The 15,616-nt window shown below is 39.9% G+C and overlaps 2 protein-coding genes across 2 annotated transcripts in view; one reads left to right on the top strand and one right to left on the bottom strand.

Annotated features, from left to right (window-relative positions):
* Positions 1-1,690: 1,690 nt before the first annotated feature.
* LOC140922928 (ankyrin repeat domain-containing protein 16-like) lies at positions 1,691-8,196 on the bottom strand. The gene is made up of 7 exons (XM_073372977.1): positions 7,826-8,196; positions 6,540-6,760; positions 5,999-6,041; positions 5,470-5,578; positions 3,161-3,322; positions 2,632-2,710; positions 1,691-2,523 (listed from the first exon to the last, which is right to left on the bottom strand). The coding sequence occupies exons 1-7, from the start codon at positions 8,194-8,196 to the stop codon at positions 2,357-2,359; spliced, it is 1,152 nt and encodes a 383-aa protein (XP_073229078.1). The 3' UTR covers positions 1,691-2,356.
* Positions 8,197-8,484: 288 nt separating this feature from the next.
* Positions 8,485-15,616, top strand: part of LOC140923110 (F-box DNA helicase 1-like) — a 26,359-nt gene continuing 19,227 nt past the window's right edge. The window contains exons 1-6 of the mRNA XM_073373181.1: positions 8,485-9,658; positions 10,670-10,797; positions 12,566-12,683; positions 13,440-13,624; positions 13,970-14,092; positions 15,127-15,224. Of these exons, the coding sequence (XP_073229282.1) occupies positions 8,516-9,658; positions 10,670-10,797; positions 12,566-12,683; positions 13,440-13,624; positions 13,970-14,092; positions 15,127-15,224 (1,795 nt within the window). The 5' untranslated portion in view covers positions 8,485-8,515. The remainder of the gene's footprint in view (positions 9,659-10,669; positions 10,798-12,565; positions 12,684-13,439; positions 13,625-13,969; positions 14,093-15,126; positions 15,225-15,616) is intronic.

The raw sequence follows: 15,616 nt of genomic DNA, 5'->3' as shown, positions 1-15,616 counted from the left end.
GATCTGGAAGACGCGTTGAAAATATGTCTAGCAAATCACCCGAGGAATTGTCTTTTATATGCAAATGTTATTTCCTCAGCAGCAGTCTTTCTTTGCATGTTTCACATAAACCTTAGTTTCCATGTTAAACTGAAGATTATTATTTTCAATATGACCCGATTATTGTACGATGTTAAGCCGCATGGGAAAATGTTCTATCTAGTCAGTTACCGACAAAATAATTCATGACTACTCTGTTTATAAGCTTTCAAGTTAAGCCTTCTGAGAAGAGTTTTTGAGCCAGAGTAGCACCGTCACCAAACAGAGTAATATAAAGTATTCGACTGGGACTTAGGAAAAATAAAGAAGTCAATGAACAGAATGATCTCACACTAGGTGGCTTTGACTTGCGAACTGGTGAGTTATTTGTGGCAAACCAATTTGACATCGTTGCCATCGAAGGCATAGCACAAGAACAAAGCAAGTGTTAGAGATAAAACTAAATATCTCTTGATTGATCAGTTTTTGGGTTCCAAACTCATATACAGCAAAGCGTAAAAGCAAAGCTCTCTTTCGAGAAAGAAGACTATAGACCGTGGCCTGCATAACAGGCGCTTTATGGGCCAAGCGTGGCGAACGCGGCATTTCGCGCAAAGCGCGACACGCGCGAGACGAGGGGATGAGGATCATGTGTCATCAATTAGCAAATTGGACCGCAACGTTCATGAAGTGAACGTGGGAAGAGCCAGAACAATGAACTGGTGAACAGGCGCTTTTTTTTTTCCAATTTTAAATGATATGAGCTCTTTGTTTGTCTTGCCCCAGTGCTTCCTTTGCTCTCCAGCATGGCGGTTTTGTATGACGTGAATGACTGGCTGCAAAGGGCCTATTAACGAAACTCTGTAAAGAGCAATAATTGCATAAATCCTTAAACTTCGTGTGTAACGTGCGAATTTCTGGGACCTTTTAATGATTTTCACACGTTTGACTTATTTTTCAATCAAGATACAATTCAATGTGCATTTATTTACCTACTACCTTCATTACTTATCCTATCTATCGGTACATTCTAACCCCGCCATACGTACACCCTCTTTATACGGACTCCTCGTTATTACGGACAGTTTTCTTTATCCCTGGGGAAAGCCCGGCCTTAAATTTTCTCCTAATTCACCCGCTTAACACGGGCACCAGTTAATGCAGACAACGGACACTTGTTTCTTGCCCGATGAACAGATTCTCATAGAAATTCAACCTCGCTAATGAGGGTACTTCATTTTCAGCTGTGTGCTAAAATATACTTCAAACGAGTTATGCAGAGAACGAGTTTTTATTAGGTAAGGTAAAAATTAGCGACTTTGAGTGTTTCTTTGGACTTAGTCCATTAACTTCGGACGACTTTGTGGAGGTCAGAGATGTTTTGATTGACGACGAAGTCAATGTCCCCGCTGCGTTACTTTAATATTTAGTATTCTGGGGCCTGTTTCTCGAAAGTCCCGATAATTAACGGGCCCGGTAAGCTGTCTCCGTTTACATTAAAGATCGAGGTTTCAATAGTTTTGCATCTAACATGATAAAACTGTCAGTTAATGAAACTAAATGGAGTAGTTTGCTAGCCAAGACCCGCGCTCTTATTCTTTATATTTCGATTTGAATTTTTGATTTCGGGCCCGTAAAGTAACCGGGACTTTCGAGAAACGGGCCCCTGGGCCGGGTTGTTCGAAGCTGGGTTAAGATAACCCAGGGTTAGTGCGAACTTTGAACTCAGATATTAGAGCTTAAAATTCACATTCACTTTAATTCTTTTTTGCCTACGATGTGATGACTGGATACTCTAAATGGAATAGGGAAAATTATCCGAGAGAGTGCTTTTGATAACAAGAAAAAGAAAGCCGGGTTAAAATTTAACCCCGGGTTAGTGCTAACCGGCATTCGAACAACTGGGCCCAGTACAATAATAAGTTCATCCTTTATTAAATAACATGACCCGCTTAATACGGACACTTTCGAGAGCCCCGTTAATGTCCGCATTAACGTGGTTTGACGCTGCCTTTTATTTTAAAGCTTGTGTTATTCACATTTAATTTATCTTTCCGTGTGGGCAGTAGAAGCTTTTATTTAACTTTAAACACATGACGCCGCTTTTCATAAGGTATACATATATGGCTTAGCGGCTTTTTCAAATTCCTCTGAGAATTTGCCTTGTACCCACGTCTCTATCGCAAGGTAACTACACACAAACCAAGGTGGGAGGCCTGTGGTCTTCCTCCTTCCCACGATGCTTCGCGCTTCTCTAGTCCACCCATTCACTGAACTTTTACTTAAATCGTTTCGCCCGACATCTGGTTGGACATTAGAGTGGTGAGTGCTCATGCTATTATGCTACAGTTCTATCCTTATCAAATATGTCTCGGACTGAGGGCTTAAGAGCAAGTTCCTTGGCCGTCTTTCCAAAGCAGTCCTTGATGCCCCTATCGACGTTATGCACCCGCAACAGAATGTCCACACAGACTTCGTGACCAGCGGCTGAACTAAGATGAAGAGCTGGGAGACAAAAATAATGGCAAAAAGCAATGTCTCGGTCAGCAACAAAGCAATGTTTTGCTGTGAAGTCTTAATCCAAATGGTAGGAACAGTCGAATATTATTTTACCTGTTCTCCCATTCTTGTCCTGTTTATTAATAACAGCTCCTTTGTCCAGTAAATACTGGAGGGTTTGTGCATGGCCTTCCTGTCAGGAAAGTAAAAATAAGATCTTCATGCAGGTACTGTCATCACAAACGAAACAAAAAAAAAACAAACAATAGAGTTTTCCTGGGGCCTTTATTGTTTGGTTGCACTGTTTCTTTTGTTGTACGTGAACTGTGACTCATTACCTACAGAAAGAACCCATGGGTACACAATGCCATTGGAATCCAATTTAAATAGGTAAGGGCGTGAACATTCGACATGAAATTTGAACTTAGTTATTATGAGACCCTCATGCTAAGTATTTGTGTAACCACAGAGACTGAACCCGTGATCTACCATTCTGCAGATCAGCGCTCTAACATATTCAGTAGCCTGTTCCAGGTGTTCAGCTAGTACAGTGCCGCGTTCAGATGGTGGGGAATGAGTTTAAAAATTGTAAATCTGCAACAGTTTACACTGTGAGCGATGTTAAGCAGCATCAAACATGTACCTTAGCTGCCAGGTGTAAAGGAATCATTTGAGACTTCCCAGTACACACGTTTACATCCACACCATGGTATGTAATCAGGTATTCTAGTGAGGAAATACAACCGGCTTGAGCTGCTAGGTGAATAGCCTGTCTGCCAAGCTGATCTGTTGCGTTTACTGATGCCTGAAAATAAAAATAAATTAGCGAATGAACGAACAGATGAATAAATAAATAAATATATAAATAAACAGATACATAACAGCAACAAAAAATAAGATATGACCCGCGTAAAACAATCTGGATTGCGGATGTGGAAATTTTTGTTTCCAGAATTCCGAATCCTGGACTTGGGAATTCAGAATTCAACTGACAAGGAATCCCGAAGCCATTATCTGGCAGGGGCGAAGCCAGCCTTTCGACTAGTTGTAGGCCTGGCTGACTTTCATTCAATATCCTGAAAATTGCATGCTTGATTAGTACGCACTGACCTTATCAACACTATGAGCTCTTAAGCTTTTTAGCTCACCCCAACAATGCATTATTCATTACGAGTGGTAGAGTGATCAAACCAAAAATTTGTAAGCTTGAGCATACAGGTCTACAGGGTGGCTACGCCCCTGCCTGGAATCCTGAATACATAGCAAGTAATCCAACTCCAAGACTGTCTTGGATGACCTTTTGTAGGGTGATAAGGAAGGTGATGAAGAGTTCCGAGTAGAAGAGGGAATTCAGAATTCAGCTCAAGAAATCCGGAATCCCGCTAACCACTAGAATCCAGAATTTCAACTGACAAGGAGTCTGGACTCCGGTACCTGAAATCCCAAATACACAGCAAGGAATCCAGTTCCAATACTGTCTTGGATGACCTTTCATAGGGTGATAAGAATGATGATGAAGAGTTGTGAGCAGAAGAGAACCCTGGGAACAAGGTTGATTCTTCACATGAGAGATAAATTTATCAAGTGTGAAACTGTGATTTGCACTGAGTCCCAAGAGTGACCAACATCAATTTTCTCCTAACAAAATCAGTACATGATCAAGAGGAAAGGTTATGGGAATTGATAAAATGGTAACCAGAGGAGAAATGCTTCGATCTTTTATAATTCTTCAAGGAAATGTATGGAGTTCAATGCAAAGAATTTCAGTGGTGGATCCAGAGGAGGCCTCCCCCCCTTATTTTAATAATAATAATAATATTTGTTTATTTCCACCATTCGCAGATTTCTCTGAATTACAGGTAGGGTCAGGCAAAGACTTACAAACATTCAGTTATACATATAAATATATAAATATAACAACATAAATATAATAAAGTAGTAACATGGTAGAAATCGCATACACATTATTACACACAATCGATATACGGCGAATATTTAACTGACACGAATTCTGAGAACCGGTCAGTTCGGCCGGGTAACACATGGCATGATGGTCCTGACCTCAGTGAATACGAGGTTTGTGACGAGATGACCCTGCTGGATATTAGGCGGTAAAGCGGGCTACCGTGCATAGTTTCCGTCACAAATTTCTTGCACGCCAGGTGGCGTCTGGCCTGTAGAGACAGAAGCCCGGAACGTGCGAGGGTGTCCTCGTAGCTCAAGTCAGGACCAAAGATGATTCGTAGGGCTCTCTTTTGCACTCTTTCTAAAGCCATGCAGAGATACTGCGGTAAATCTGCAAAAACTACCGATGCATACTCTAGAACAGATCTTAGTAGGGAGCAATACACAGCCACCAACTCCCCATCTTGCACCCCACAAGCTTTCAGTTTTCTTAGAGCATAAAGGCGGCGATTTGATTTCTTTATTATATAGTCGCAATGAGTCGACCAGCTGAGGTCTGAGGAAATGTACACCCCGAGGAGCTTTTTAGACCAAACTGAGGCCCAAAGGGCTGAAAAAAAATTTTTTTTGAGACTGCCCCCTCCCCTATCTCAGGGTCTGGATGACCACCCCCCCCCCTTCCGTTATCTGGAGGTCTGGATCCGCCATCGAACTTGTACGTGGATATGAGGACTTTCAAGGGTTAATGGCACCTCATCCTCGGAGAACAAGGGGCAGTCAGTCGGGTTGGGAGAAAAGGCGCAACAAAAGTTTTCAAGTACCAAGTGCCAAGTAAAACTTGGGACTGGCTAGTTTTTTTCACATGGGACTGGCTACTTTGAATTGTACCCATCTTAGAGAGAGTTAATGGAAGCACTAGTATATAATTCTTGAACATAAACCTGGACATTGATATAAAACAGAGAAATTGCCCATTTGATTTTAGCAGGATATTTATTTCATTTCAAGAGAAGTTTTATTACTAATCCACTGTATAGAATTGTCTACCTTGTATGTCTTGATGAGAGTTTCTGCTATCTGTACATGACCTGTACGGAGTGCATCCATTAAGGGTGTGGAACCACAGCAGTCAGGCGAGTCCATTGTAAAACCACATCTACAGACAGGAACACATAAAAGAAACACCAGTTAGTTAGTCTTGTACCTTATACTGAACTTTAATGATGAAGCAATTAACTTCTGGCCTCTTGAAAAACGAGTCTTCATGTTTTCCAGAAATTCATCTCACCAGATTACAACAAGACTCAAAGAAAACAAACTGTGTATCTCATCCCAATGGACCAATAAAAATAATAGTTACATTCTTGGCAACTCTAGCTTTAGGGGTGAGAGTCGTTGGTCTATGATGACATTACCATAAATGTTTCAATTAGCTCCTGACCCTTTTTATCAAATAAAGTGATGACTGCTTGTTTTTGGGAGTTTGATAGTCCTCCATGATCATGTGCATGGTCAAAATAAGCTACTAACAAAAGTCAATTCTAAAATACTTTTACACGTGGAACTTCAGTTTTACCTTGAAAGCAAAAGATTAACAGCATCTGCTTTACCATGGAGAGCTGAAATTCAACATTTTACAGAATGGGTTAAAATACTGGAAAAAGATTTCTACAGGATCTCTTGCTCGTCTACATGTAGGTTATTCTAAGCCATGAGTTTTTTATTATCATCATTACTTTGGGGTTCAATTTTTCATGGGCTCTGCATTACCAAAGAAAATTTAAAATCGTGGATAAAACTCAATCACTACACCCCGATAAACAGCACATGATCAAATGAACACTGTCTAGTCTGTGCTGCACAGACCCCCCCCCCCCCCACTCCCCTTAGAAGAAAAAAATTGGAGAAGGGGCTGCCTCTCCAATTTTTTTTCTGAGGGGAGGGGAGGGGATCTGTAATTATAACTCTTGAGAAAATTACCAGGTGCACTTTGTGATTAGACTTCAATAATCAATCAATAGTGTCTCCGTCTGAACTATTGCAACAAGAAATAATGCAGATGCCAGTAAGGAGAATTAGTATCTTATATTTATATCAGTGCTTCAGACTTTAACCACCTGCTGTATGAAGTGGTGTCCGTCCATTCTTGCTACAGCTATTCCATATGTCTGTGCAACTGTCAAGCAGATAATTCAAGATATTTGTTTGCCCCTCCCTTGCAGCTATATGAAAACAGTTCCAGCCATCTTTGTTTCTAAGTCTCAGATTTGCACCATTCTGGACCAACACTCTGATGACATCAAGATTGCTTTTTGCACAAGACAACATTAGTGGGGTCCTATACTGACAGATGAGTAAAATAATAAAAATAAAGTAAAATGAAATGTAGAAAAAATTAATTCATTCATGTCACTACCACTTAAGGGGCTATTATTAGGAATGCAAAAGCATTAAGCTCTAAATCTGGGTCCAAATACAGAAGCTTTGGCAGCAAGAAAACTGAGCACAAAAATAACAGCCTACCTCTCTCTTCCCTTAGCTTTTCAAAAACTCACGCCTCTGAACCCAGGCAAAGATAGGCAATGTCTGGCAACCATTCCATCTAATCCCCACACCCTCCTCCCACCCCCAATTGAAGGCAAAGGAAATCCTGGCAGGAGAGGAGAGGGGTCAGTGTTATTGGTACCTGATCTCTTAGAAACATCTACTTTTGTTCTGAGAGGGAGTGGGGGCTAAAACTGATAATAACAGTTCTATAACAATAGTGCGGTTATTGAACAATTAATGAATGAGGCCAAGTATCTTTTGATGAATTATGGAGATCGAGGAGGGTGTTATCGGCCTCGACAGATAATATCCTCCGAGATCTCCATAATTCTTCAGATGATAGGAAAGCCGAATTTAATAATTGTTTTATGATTCATTTAAAATAATTCCTAGTTTAAAAACATAGCTGAAACATGCTTAACTCCATCAATGTTAAGTTCATCTTTGATGGTGCATGTTTAGGGTTGTTCAGCTCCGCAAATATTCTCCAATTAGCAGATAACGCCCTAAAATCGAGTTGTCTTCTTGCTGTTCTTGCCATGTTTTTAGCTATTATTTCTTACTAATTCTTACTCTTGAAATGACTGAAATATCCTCCATTTTTGTTTTTACAACCAAAACAACTCAACCTCGTCCCAGGGTCTTCTTGGTTAACAGTGCATTAACCTCCAAAGAAGCTGCTCTTTTGACGTCATCAGTTGATTAATAGCAAAACTCTTCCAAATTTTGTCATCAGAAGCTGGTTATGGTGAATTATGCGTGTGCTTTTAGCCAATCAGAATCGGGGAAATATTTTGAATGAATAATAATAGTAATTGAATTGATTAATAGCATATGGCCATGTACATGTCATTACCAGTCTGCTCTTTTCAAACAATCAACCTCCGCGTTATTAGAAATGAGAAGCTTGGTGCACTCTAGGTGTGACCCAGCAGCTGCTTCATGCAAAGCTCTTTTCAAGTCTTTGCTGCGCTGCTCAATATCAACTCCACAAGAAATCAAGAACTTTAGCAAGTCAATGTGTCCATGGCGCGATGCGACGATGAGCGGTGTGTCACCGGATTTCAAATGAACGCAGTTCAAAATTGCTTTACGATCTGTGCTAGATTCAACCATTCTGATAAACTCTTCGCGTCTGTTGCGCTGTACGAGGCGTAGAGGGGTAGGGTATTCGAGAAAATCCTCATAATTATTCCCGCTCGAAATTTCGTCTTCTTCTTCCGCCATTTTGGCTACCAAAGTGCCCTTCCGGGTGGATGTCTGTACATAAATAATAATAAAAAACCGAGAGGAAGAAAAAAAAGAAAAGAAAAGAAAACGGTGTTTCTAGACTGCGAAGTGGTTTACTCATTTAACAGTTAAACACGGTAATATGTCTAGTTCTGTTTAAGTATTGAAAAATATTGTTGTTCGATGACCTTCATTTTAAATGGTTCCTTCCTTCCCCCCCTCCCCGCTCGATTTAGAGCTTACCGGGAAGTCTGGAACGAGCTCTTTTCATGAGACTGTCATGGCGGCCAACGGATGGCCTTTCCGTTAAATCTTCATGGCTCAAAATTTCTCTCCCCGAAAAAAGCGACGCAAGAGTATTTTACCTCCACATCAAAAAAATATTTCCCACTTCTTTACTCCAAGGAGTGGCATCTCTAAAGAAGACGTGAATTTTGTTGTAAGGCCTGCGAAAGAACCCAAATTTGAACGGAATCCCCATTCACGTGAAGGAACAGGGCCGAAAGAAAACTTGGGAACTGCTAGTTGCAGGGATCAAATTACGTTCCCTCTTGGAAATTCGGGTTTTATCACAGCGGCAAGATTGTATGAGCAAGCAACTAAGTGCTGTTCAAGCGTCAAAAAGGAACAGTTTTTGTCGTTTCATTCTAAGAGTTTGAATTCGCCAATTTCTTGGAACTCGACAACTTCTGAAACGTCTGCAGCTGACAACAGCTACAGAGAGGATTTGGCGTTCTCTTCAGGCGAAAGAACAACGCCTGTTTATGGCACAACACATGTTTCAATAATAGCAATGTCGTCTTCATCATCTGCGAGTTCGACGTCATCCACGTCAGAGTCCTCAAGTAAGGTTACAGGAAAGGTCAGGCGAAATCGCGAACGAAAAACAACAAATGCAAAAAATCGAAAGGTCCAGAAACAGTGTACAATTCCAGTTATTTTACTAGACAGTGAGAATGGAGAGAATTCAAGTGATAGTGACTGTTCTATAGTAAGTGTGATTCGTAGGAAGAAAGCTGTTCAAAGTGAAGAAAGGAATTGTGAAGTAGAGGAAATTGCTTGCTATACTCGAAAGGCTGCAAATAGTCGAGGACCAGTCAAACTGGAAAGCACATCATGTAGTGCTGATTCACCAACATCCAGCTCTAGTGATTGGTTGAGTGCAAGAGGTAGTTCTTCATCTTCTTCACCTTCCTTATCATCAGTCTCAACCACATGTAAGAGTTCAAGACAAAACAAAAAGCAGTCTTCAGCAAGTTCCACAAATTATGGTCTTGTTGGAGGTGACATCGCTGAATCTGATGATGAATCTGAAGATTTCAACTATTGTGGGACTGAGTTTTCTCAATTGCCTGTTGAAATTATGGAAAATATCTTTTGCCAGTTGCCCATTGTTGATTTAATGCTGAACTGTGTCCTGGTCTGCCGACAGTGGAATAACATTATATCAAGAGACTCGGTAATAGAAAGCTTACATACAGTTGAAGGCATTCATACACCAAGCAAAAGGTTTTCTGTAAACTGGTCTCACGATTATTTTATTTTTCTGTTGCCTGAAAAGTTGCCTTTTTGTGCATCTTGCCCAAAATAGAGCAAAATTGTGAAACTTTTGGCAAGATTAATAAGAATTGCTTAGTGTCTTTATTGAAAGAAAATTAACACAAATTTCAAAAATTTGCGTTAATTTAAGTCTTGTCAATTGTTTTAAACATTACAGAAAAGCCAGCTTTAACATAATTGAGTACTTGATAAAAACTATCTTAAAGTGAATTGTACTTGCGATAGAATGCTAGAATACTGGTTAATCTATCAGCTTTAATTAAGTTCATTGGGGCCTTCCCTTAGGGCCTGTTTACGTGGAGGTGGGGACCCCAGGTAGGTGTGGTAACCCGCCTGTCCATATAATCTCTCATTTTAATTTGATCATGTTTACATGATAGGTGGGGTGATGCAACACATGTTACCTCACCTATCTAGGGTTCCCCTCCTTCATGTAAACAGGCCCTAAGTATTACTGTAGCTCTCCAAAGCCACTACTTTCAATGGACCCTTATGTGTCATGACTCAAGGGCAAGGTTCCATTGATTCATTGTTAACTTGGTTTGTTTGTTTAATGTTACATGTACGTTTCCTCAAGTGGCGGGGCTTGTAACAGCTGCAGTATCACCCTTTCGACATTTTCTCAACGCCCCAACCCCCATTCCCCCATCTCTACCCCCCTTATCAGCTTTAAAACTGGTACTAGAAATCTTGTGATTGCCTTAATTAATAATATTAAAATTCATATGTATGTAATTACTGGAACTTCAGTGGTATTAGTAGGCCAGTCATCATTTAATCTTGTGGAATCAAGGTATCCAGGAGATAAAAAGAACCCAGCTTGTATTCATAATATGCAGTCAGACGATACTATCAAGAGGATTTTTCCATATTTGTTTATTTATATATATATATACTTTTTCTCTTTCAGTTTATTCCTTGGAAGAAGAGGTACTTTCGCTTAAAGAGCAGGGATGTTCAAACAGAGGATGAAATGATTAAGTTATTGGATCAGAAGGGCCTTTTAGAGTTGGATTCATTCCCTGTTAATCTTTCAAGGTATAGTAGACAAGGAATTTCAAGATCAGATATTGAAAAAATATGCACTCTGCAAGGATGAGACCAGTAAGTTATGTAACAGTGTAGAGTAACTGCACCTTTTCGGATATGTCAGAATTTGGGTATAAACCATATTAGCAAAGTGATATCATTTAAGCTAGGGCGTGGTGGCTGAGCAGTTAACGCTTTTAATTTTGGCTTTGTATAATTGTACAATGCCTTTTGTTTCCATATGTAAGAAACTTGGCTCTACTGTACCTTTCTCCATGCAAGTGTATAGAATAAGAGTGCCAGTGACAGGTTTTATGGGATTGATGGAATTATAGCTTTGATTTTATTTTTGCAATTTAAACAGACACTCTGACTTATGTATTGGCTTCAAAATACTGCATAATTTCACATACCATGTATAACATAGCTTTGAGCTCTTTAGAATACAAATGTATCAGGGCTGTGGTCTAGCAGAGGTGGCCCCTGGCGCCTAACTTTTGCTCTTGGGCGACTAGAAAATCTCAGATTTTTCTCACAAACCATATGCTGGGCACCCTAGATTTTACAGGTTCAGAGCACTGGGCTCCTTTCAATTTTCGTTAGAGCACATGCAGCCTTGTGTATATAAACCAAAGACTAATATATAGATTTAGCCAAGGCCAAAAGTGAAGCTCTCTTGGGATCTTTTAAGAAATGTCTTTCTGAAAAAATAATTAAAGTTTCGCCATTAGCAAGAAGCAAACTGAATTTCTCCTGAAAAATAATGGGCCTGAGCCTCTGATCAATTTAAAATCAATAACTTGTCAGCAGAAAACTTTTAAAAACATGCGACCTCAATGAGTTGTGCACCTGAGTCAGCAATACAGTCATGTGACAAAAATCAATGGATACCCTATTTTGATGGCTATTGACTATAACATGAATGTCCAATATTGAGTTAAACACAGATTGTAGACAGTGGTTTCATTTAGAGCCTGGCACCAGGCAAAATGACCAGCTGCAAACGTGACTTTTCCTGGCTGCTTAACATCTCAAAGGACCTTTATTAATACAAGGAACAATCATAGACAGTTTTAAGTAACAATCATGCCCTTTTCTTGATGAGTCTCCTTGAACATAAAACGTACTTTACCATCAAATTTCCACTTTATCACACGCCTTTGTTGTGTGTTAAAAACAAGAATCGCCCCATAATGTATTGCAAAAAGCACTGTCCTCCATAAAAGACCATCTGAAATCTCTCAACAAGAACCAGTTTGTGTGGTAGATATTGGTATCAAATCATGATTAAATTGTGTAGAAAAGTTATCTTTTTTTGGTAGTTGAAAGACATTGTCTGCAGGTTCAAAATCTAGGAAACCACATCTTTACAAATATACAACTGTAGAATTTCAAAATTTTCCAGGGGAGCATGCCCCTGGCCCCCCTAGGGGGGCAAGGCCCTCCAAGCCTTGCCAATTTCTTTGCCCAAGGTGTCAAACCCACTTGCCCTCCTGTTCAAAACCTTAATGAAACCCCTGCTGTATATGCCTTTAACTCCAAGCTATTAGGTGTGACATTTCAGATCTGCCAACATGAAGGGGTGGACATATGGACAGACAGATGGATGGACAGGCAGACGGACGATTGTGTCATGTATTAGAATGATACATGTATCAACCAAATTTTATTACCCATGGTACTCCACTATTAAACTACCCAGTAGTCAGTTGGCACCTACTGTATACAGCCCTACATTCATTGTACATGACTGTATGCCCTGTCTTTTGTATTTCAGCTTCATGAAGGATTTTAAAAGAAAAGGACATCCATCACTCTTAGACAATTTGAAAACACACAACAAGTTCCCACTGATCGAAACATTCTTGGAAACAATTACAGAGAAGTCAAACAAGGTGAGATGCTGTTCGTACATGTCTGTGCTTTCAGCTGTTGTAGCCACTTTATTTTGCCTCCAAGCCTTAAACTTACTGATTTTTGGTGGACCGACTGCCTTCAGTCCAATTTTTTCCGTTCACACTTCATAATTTTGGTTAATTTATACAATGTTGATTATTGCATCGTACTCATACAGGTAATATAAACAAAATCAAAATTGAAAGAAAAAAGTTGATGACTTTTTTATCATTCTAAGGTCAGCATTTGTTTTGTTAGCCTGTTATTAGCGGATACTTCCCAATGCTACCAATGGTTTCCCCATGAAATGACATCTGAGAAATGAATGCAGAAATTGTATGCTAAAGAAAATAATGTTACTACCCTGATCTGGGTATAGGTGCTTCTGTTTGTTGAAAATTTGTTTCAACCAATAGGCCATTTCCGAGCTCCCCCCGGGGCTCTTTATCAAAATGAGGTTAAGTGCTCAGCCTTTGATATGGAAATGGTTTTTCAATCTCATGTGAATAAAACTCATTTTCACAAGGAAGGTTGTGCTCTTGGCCTTATTTTGAAAGTGAGGGTTTTTGGAACTCGAAATTGGCCTGTTAGAAGCACTACCCGGACCACGGTAGTTACACATCATCAGTATGTAATTTCTGTGCTTCTCAGACATCATTTCACAGGGATACCATTGGTGGCATCACAAAATTTCTGCTATTTTCATACTGAAAAATAGTATTTTTTGTATTTTTGTATTATTTTTTCCTTTAAAGAATCCTAGTCCCTGGTCTGTTGTTGCTCTTTTGACGCTGGTATGTCAGACAGTTTATGATGTACAGGGAATCTTTAGATGCATGACAAAGTCCACTTCCTGTCTCGTGCAGGACATTCTAGAGTGCTTTTACTGCTTGGCTTCAGTATTTTATTACCTGGAATCACAGCACAGGATTGGAAGTGGGTAGGTAACTCTTCAACCCTTTACACCCCAAGAGTGACCAACATCAATTTTCTCCTAACAATATACAGACATCATGAAGAGGAAAGGTTATGGGTATTTAATGATTATCAAAGGAAGATGCACAGATCTTTTTTTTTTTTCAAATTCTCTCAACTAATCCTCAGGAAAATATATGGTATTCAGGCAGTGTTCTCCTTACCAGGCAGTAATCGGTAAAATTTACCTCATAAAGCAACATTTTGTACCGCCAGCAACTGCTTGAAGTGGCCTCAAAATTCCTTTTTTATATTCACACAAGGTGTTGGCATGATTTTGTTATTTTTGTTTGTTTCTTTTTTCAAACAGGCTTCATTACAGAGTCTTCTACAGTCTCTATCTTTACGAGAATGCTTTTGAAGCCACTTGTGCGTCTATCAACTCTGTTTTTGATCAAAATTTTACTGGCCAGCAATCTATAATGAGATATAGGTATGCAAAGCTTTACTGCGCTTTTCACAAACTTGCAAATGCTAAAGTTCAAAAGCCACCTTCACAGCTGCATTTTTTGCTGCCATCAATCATAATTACGATCACAAGCAACGAACCTTGAAACACAGAGACACACAAAACGGATCGAAATCCACCAATCACAGATCACAAACCTTGACCTTTTGAACCCGTTAAAGTAAAGTTTTGTTTCCTAAGAGGTTGGTTAAGATGATTGACGGCAGCGAAAAATGCAATCGTCAATTGGCTTTTGAACTTCAGAATTCGCATGTTTGTGAAAAGCACAGTAATTGTCATGAGCATGAGAAGAAGGTGGTTACTTGCAGGCTTAACTGAAATCATGGACAAACCCACACTTATAATGTATAATCAATAATCCTCGGGTAATACAATAGATTTAAAAGACGCAGAAAAATATCCTCACCACAACACAAAAGCGAACCAACAATGGTTTCCACGTGCCGTCACCAAGAAACACCCCCTTTTGTGATACAGTCAACTCCCTCTAAGACGGACAGCTTTGGGACCGGCAGTACGTGTCCATCTTAGAGAGATTTCCGTCTTATAAAGAGTCAAATAAAGGGAGTAAAGAAAGTCAGGGACCAACTCTAGGTGTCCGTTTTAGGGAGGTGTCCGTCTTATAGAGGTGTCTGTTAAGAGAGAGTCGACTGTGCTTCTGGTTCACTACACTAACTTCAAACAATAGTGAAAGAATGCTTACAGTGTATGGTGATTTGAACTTGAAGCAACTTAGCCTGCGTAGCAAGCGTTTCAAATCGAGTTATTGCACGAAAGTTAGAGCGGAAGCAAAAAAAAGGTTGGAGGGGGAGGGCAGAAGAGGTTCCTTCTTTCCCCTCCCCCTCCCCTGCCATTCATTTTTTTTTGCTCTTGTTCCGGCTTTCTAGACGAACCTACGCAAGCTAGAAGCAACCATTCCCCTCCCCATCTCCACCTCTCTTGAAACTTCGGACGGTGGCAAATTTACAACTACAGTTTTCAATGTTTCTAACATGTAGGTCTGGTACAGACAAGCTCCAGCTGACCCATGAACAAGTCCGTATTATCAAACATGATGTCAAGGATGGAGAGCTCATTAAGATTGTGGCTTTTGCAGGTATTGTTTTAAATAACTTATAAGGGATCCTAACAGTTTACAACATTTTAATGCTACTTGTAGATACATTATGAGATTATGCTATTAGATATAATTGTAGTTAGTGGTGAACATTCTCGTGCCTTTGCATGTTATGCATCTGAACTGTGACATCTAAGATCCGTAAATGCTTGAATCTTACTTAAATGAGAGCCCCTAAAATAATGCACTTTATTTGAGTGTCAATGTATTTAGCACGAAAGTAGTAATTGGGGGCACTATTTTTACGTCTCCTACTGGAGACGGGACCGCCATTTTACGTGGTCATCCGAGCCACTCGAAAGTCCACCCGTTTGCGGCACAAAGTAAGTACAGTCAACTCTCTCTAAGACAGACACCTTTGGGACCGGCAG

Source organism: Porites lutea, chromosome 13 (genome assembly GCF_958299795.1).
Source record: "Porites lutea chromosome 13, jaPorLute2.1, whole genome shotgun sequence".
Classification (NCBI taxonomy): domain Eukaryota; kingdom Metazoa; phylum Cnidaria; class Anthozoa; order Scleractinia; family Poritidae; genus Porites; species Porites lutea.
Note: the sequence above shows the minus strand (reverse complement) of the source record. Positions and strands in the feature narration are given on the sequence as shown.

Bases quoted from the DNA above. Each gene is read 5' to 3' on its own strand.
- LOC140922928 (XM_073372977.1), bottom strand. From the start codon at position 8,196: ATGGCGGAAGAAGAAGACGAAATTTCGAGCGGGAATAATTATGAGGAT. The intron at 6,761-7,825 runs GTAATGACATGT...CTGTCAGTATAG, and splicing joins TGTTTGAAAAGAGCAGACTG to GACCCCACTAATGTTGTCTT. The intron at 3,323-5,469 runs GTAGACAATTCT...TTTTATTTTCAG, and splicing joins CTCTCATCAAGACATACAAG to GCATCAGTAAACGCAACAGA.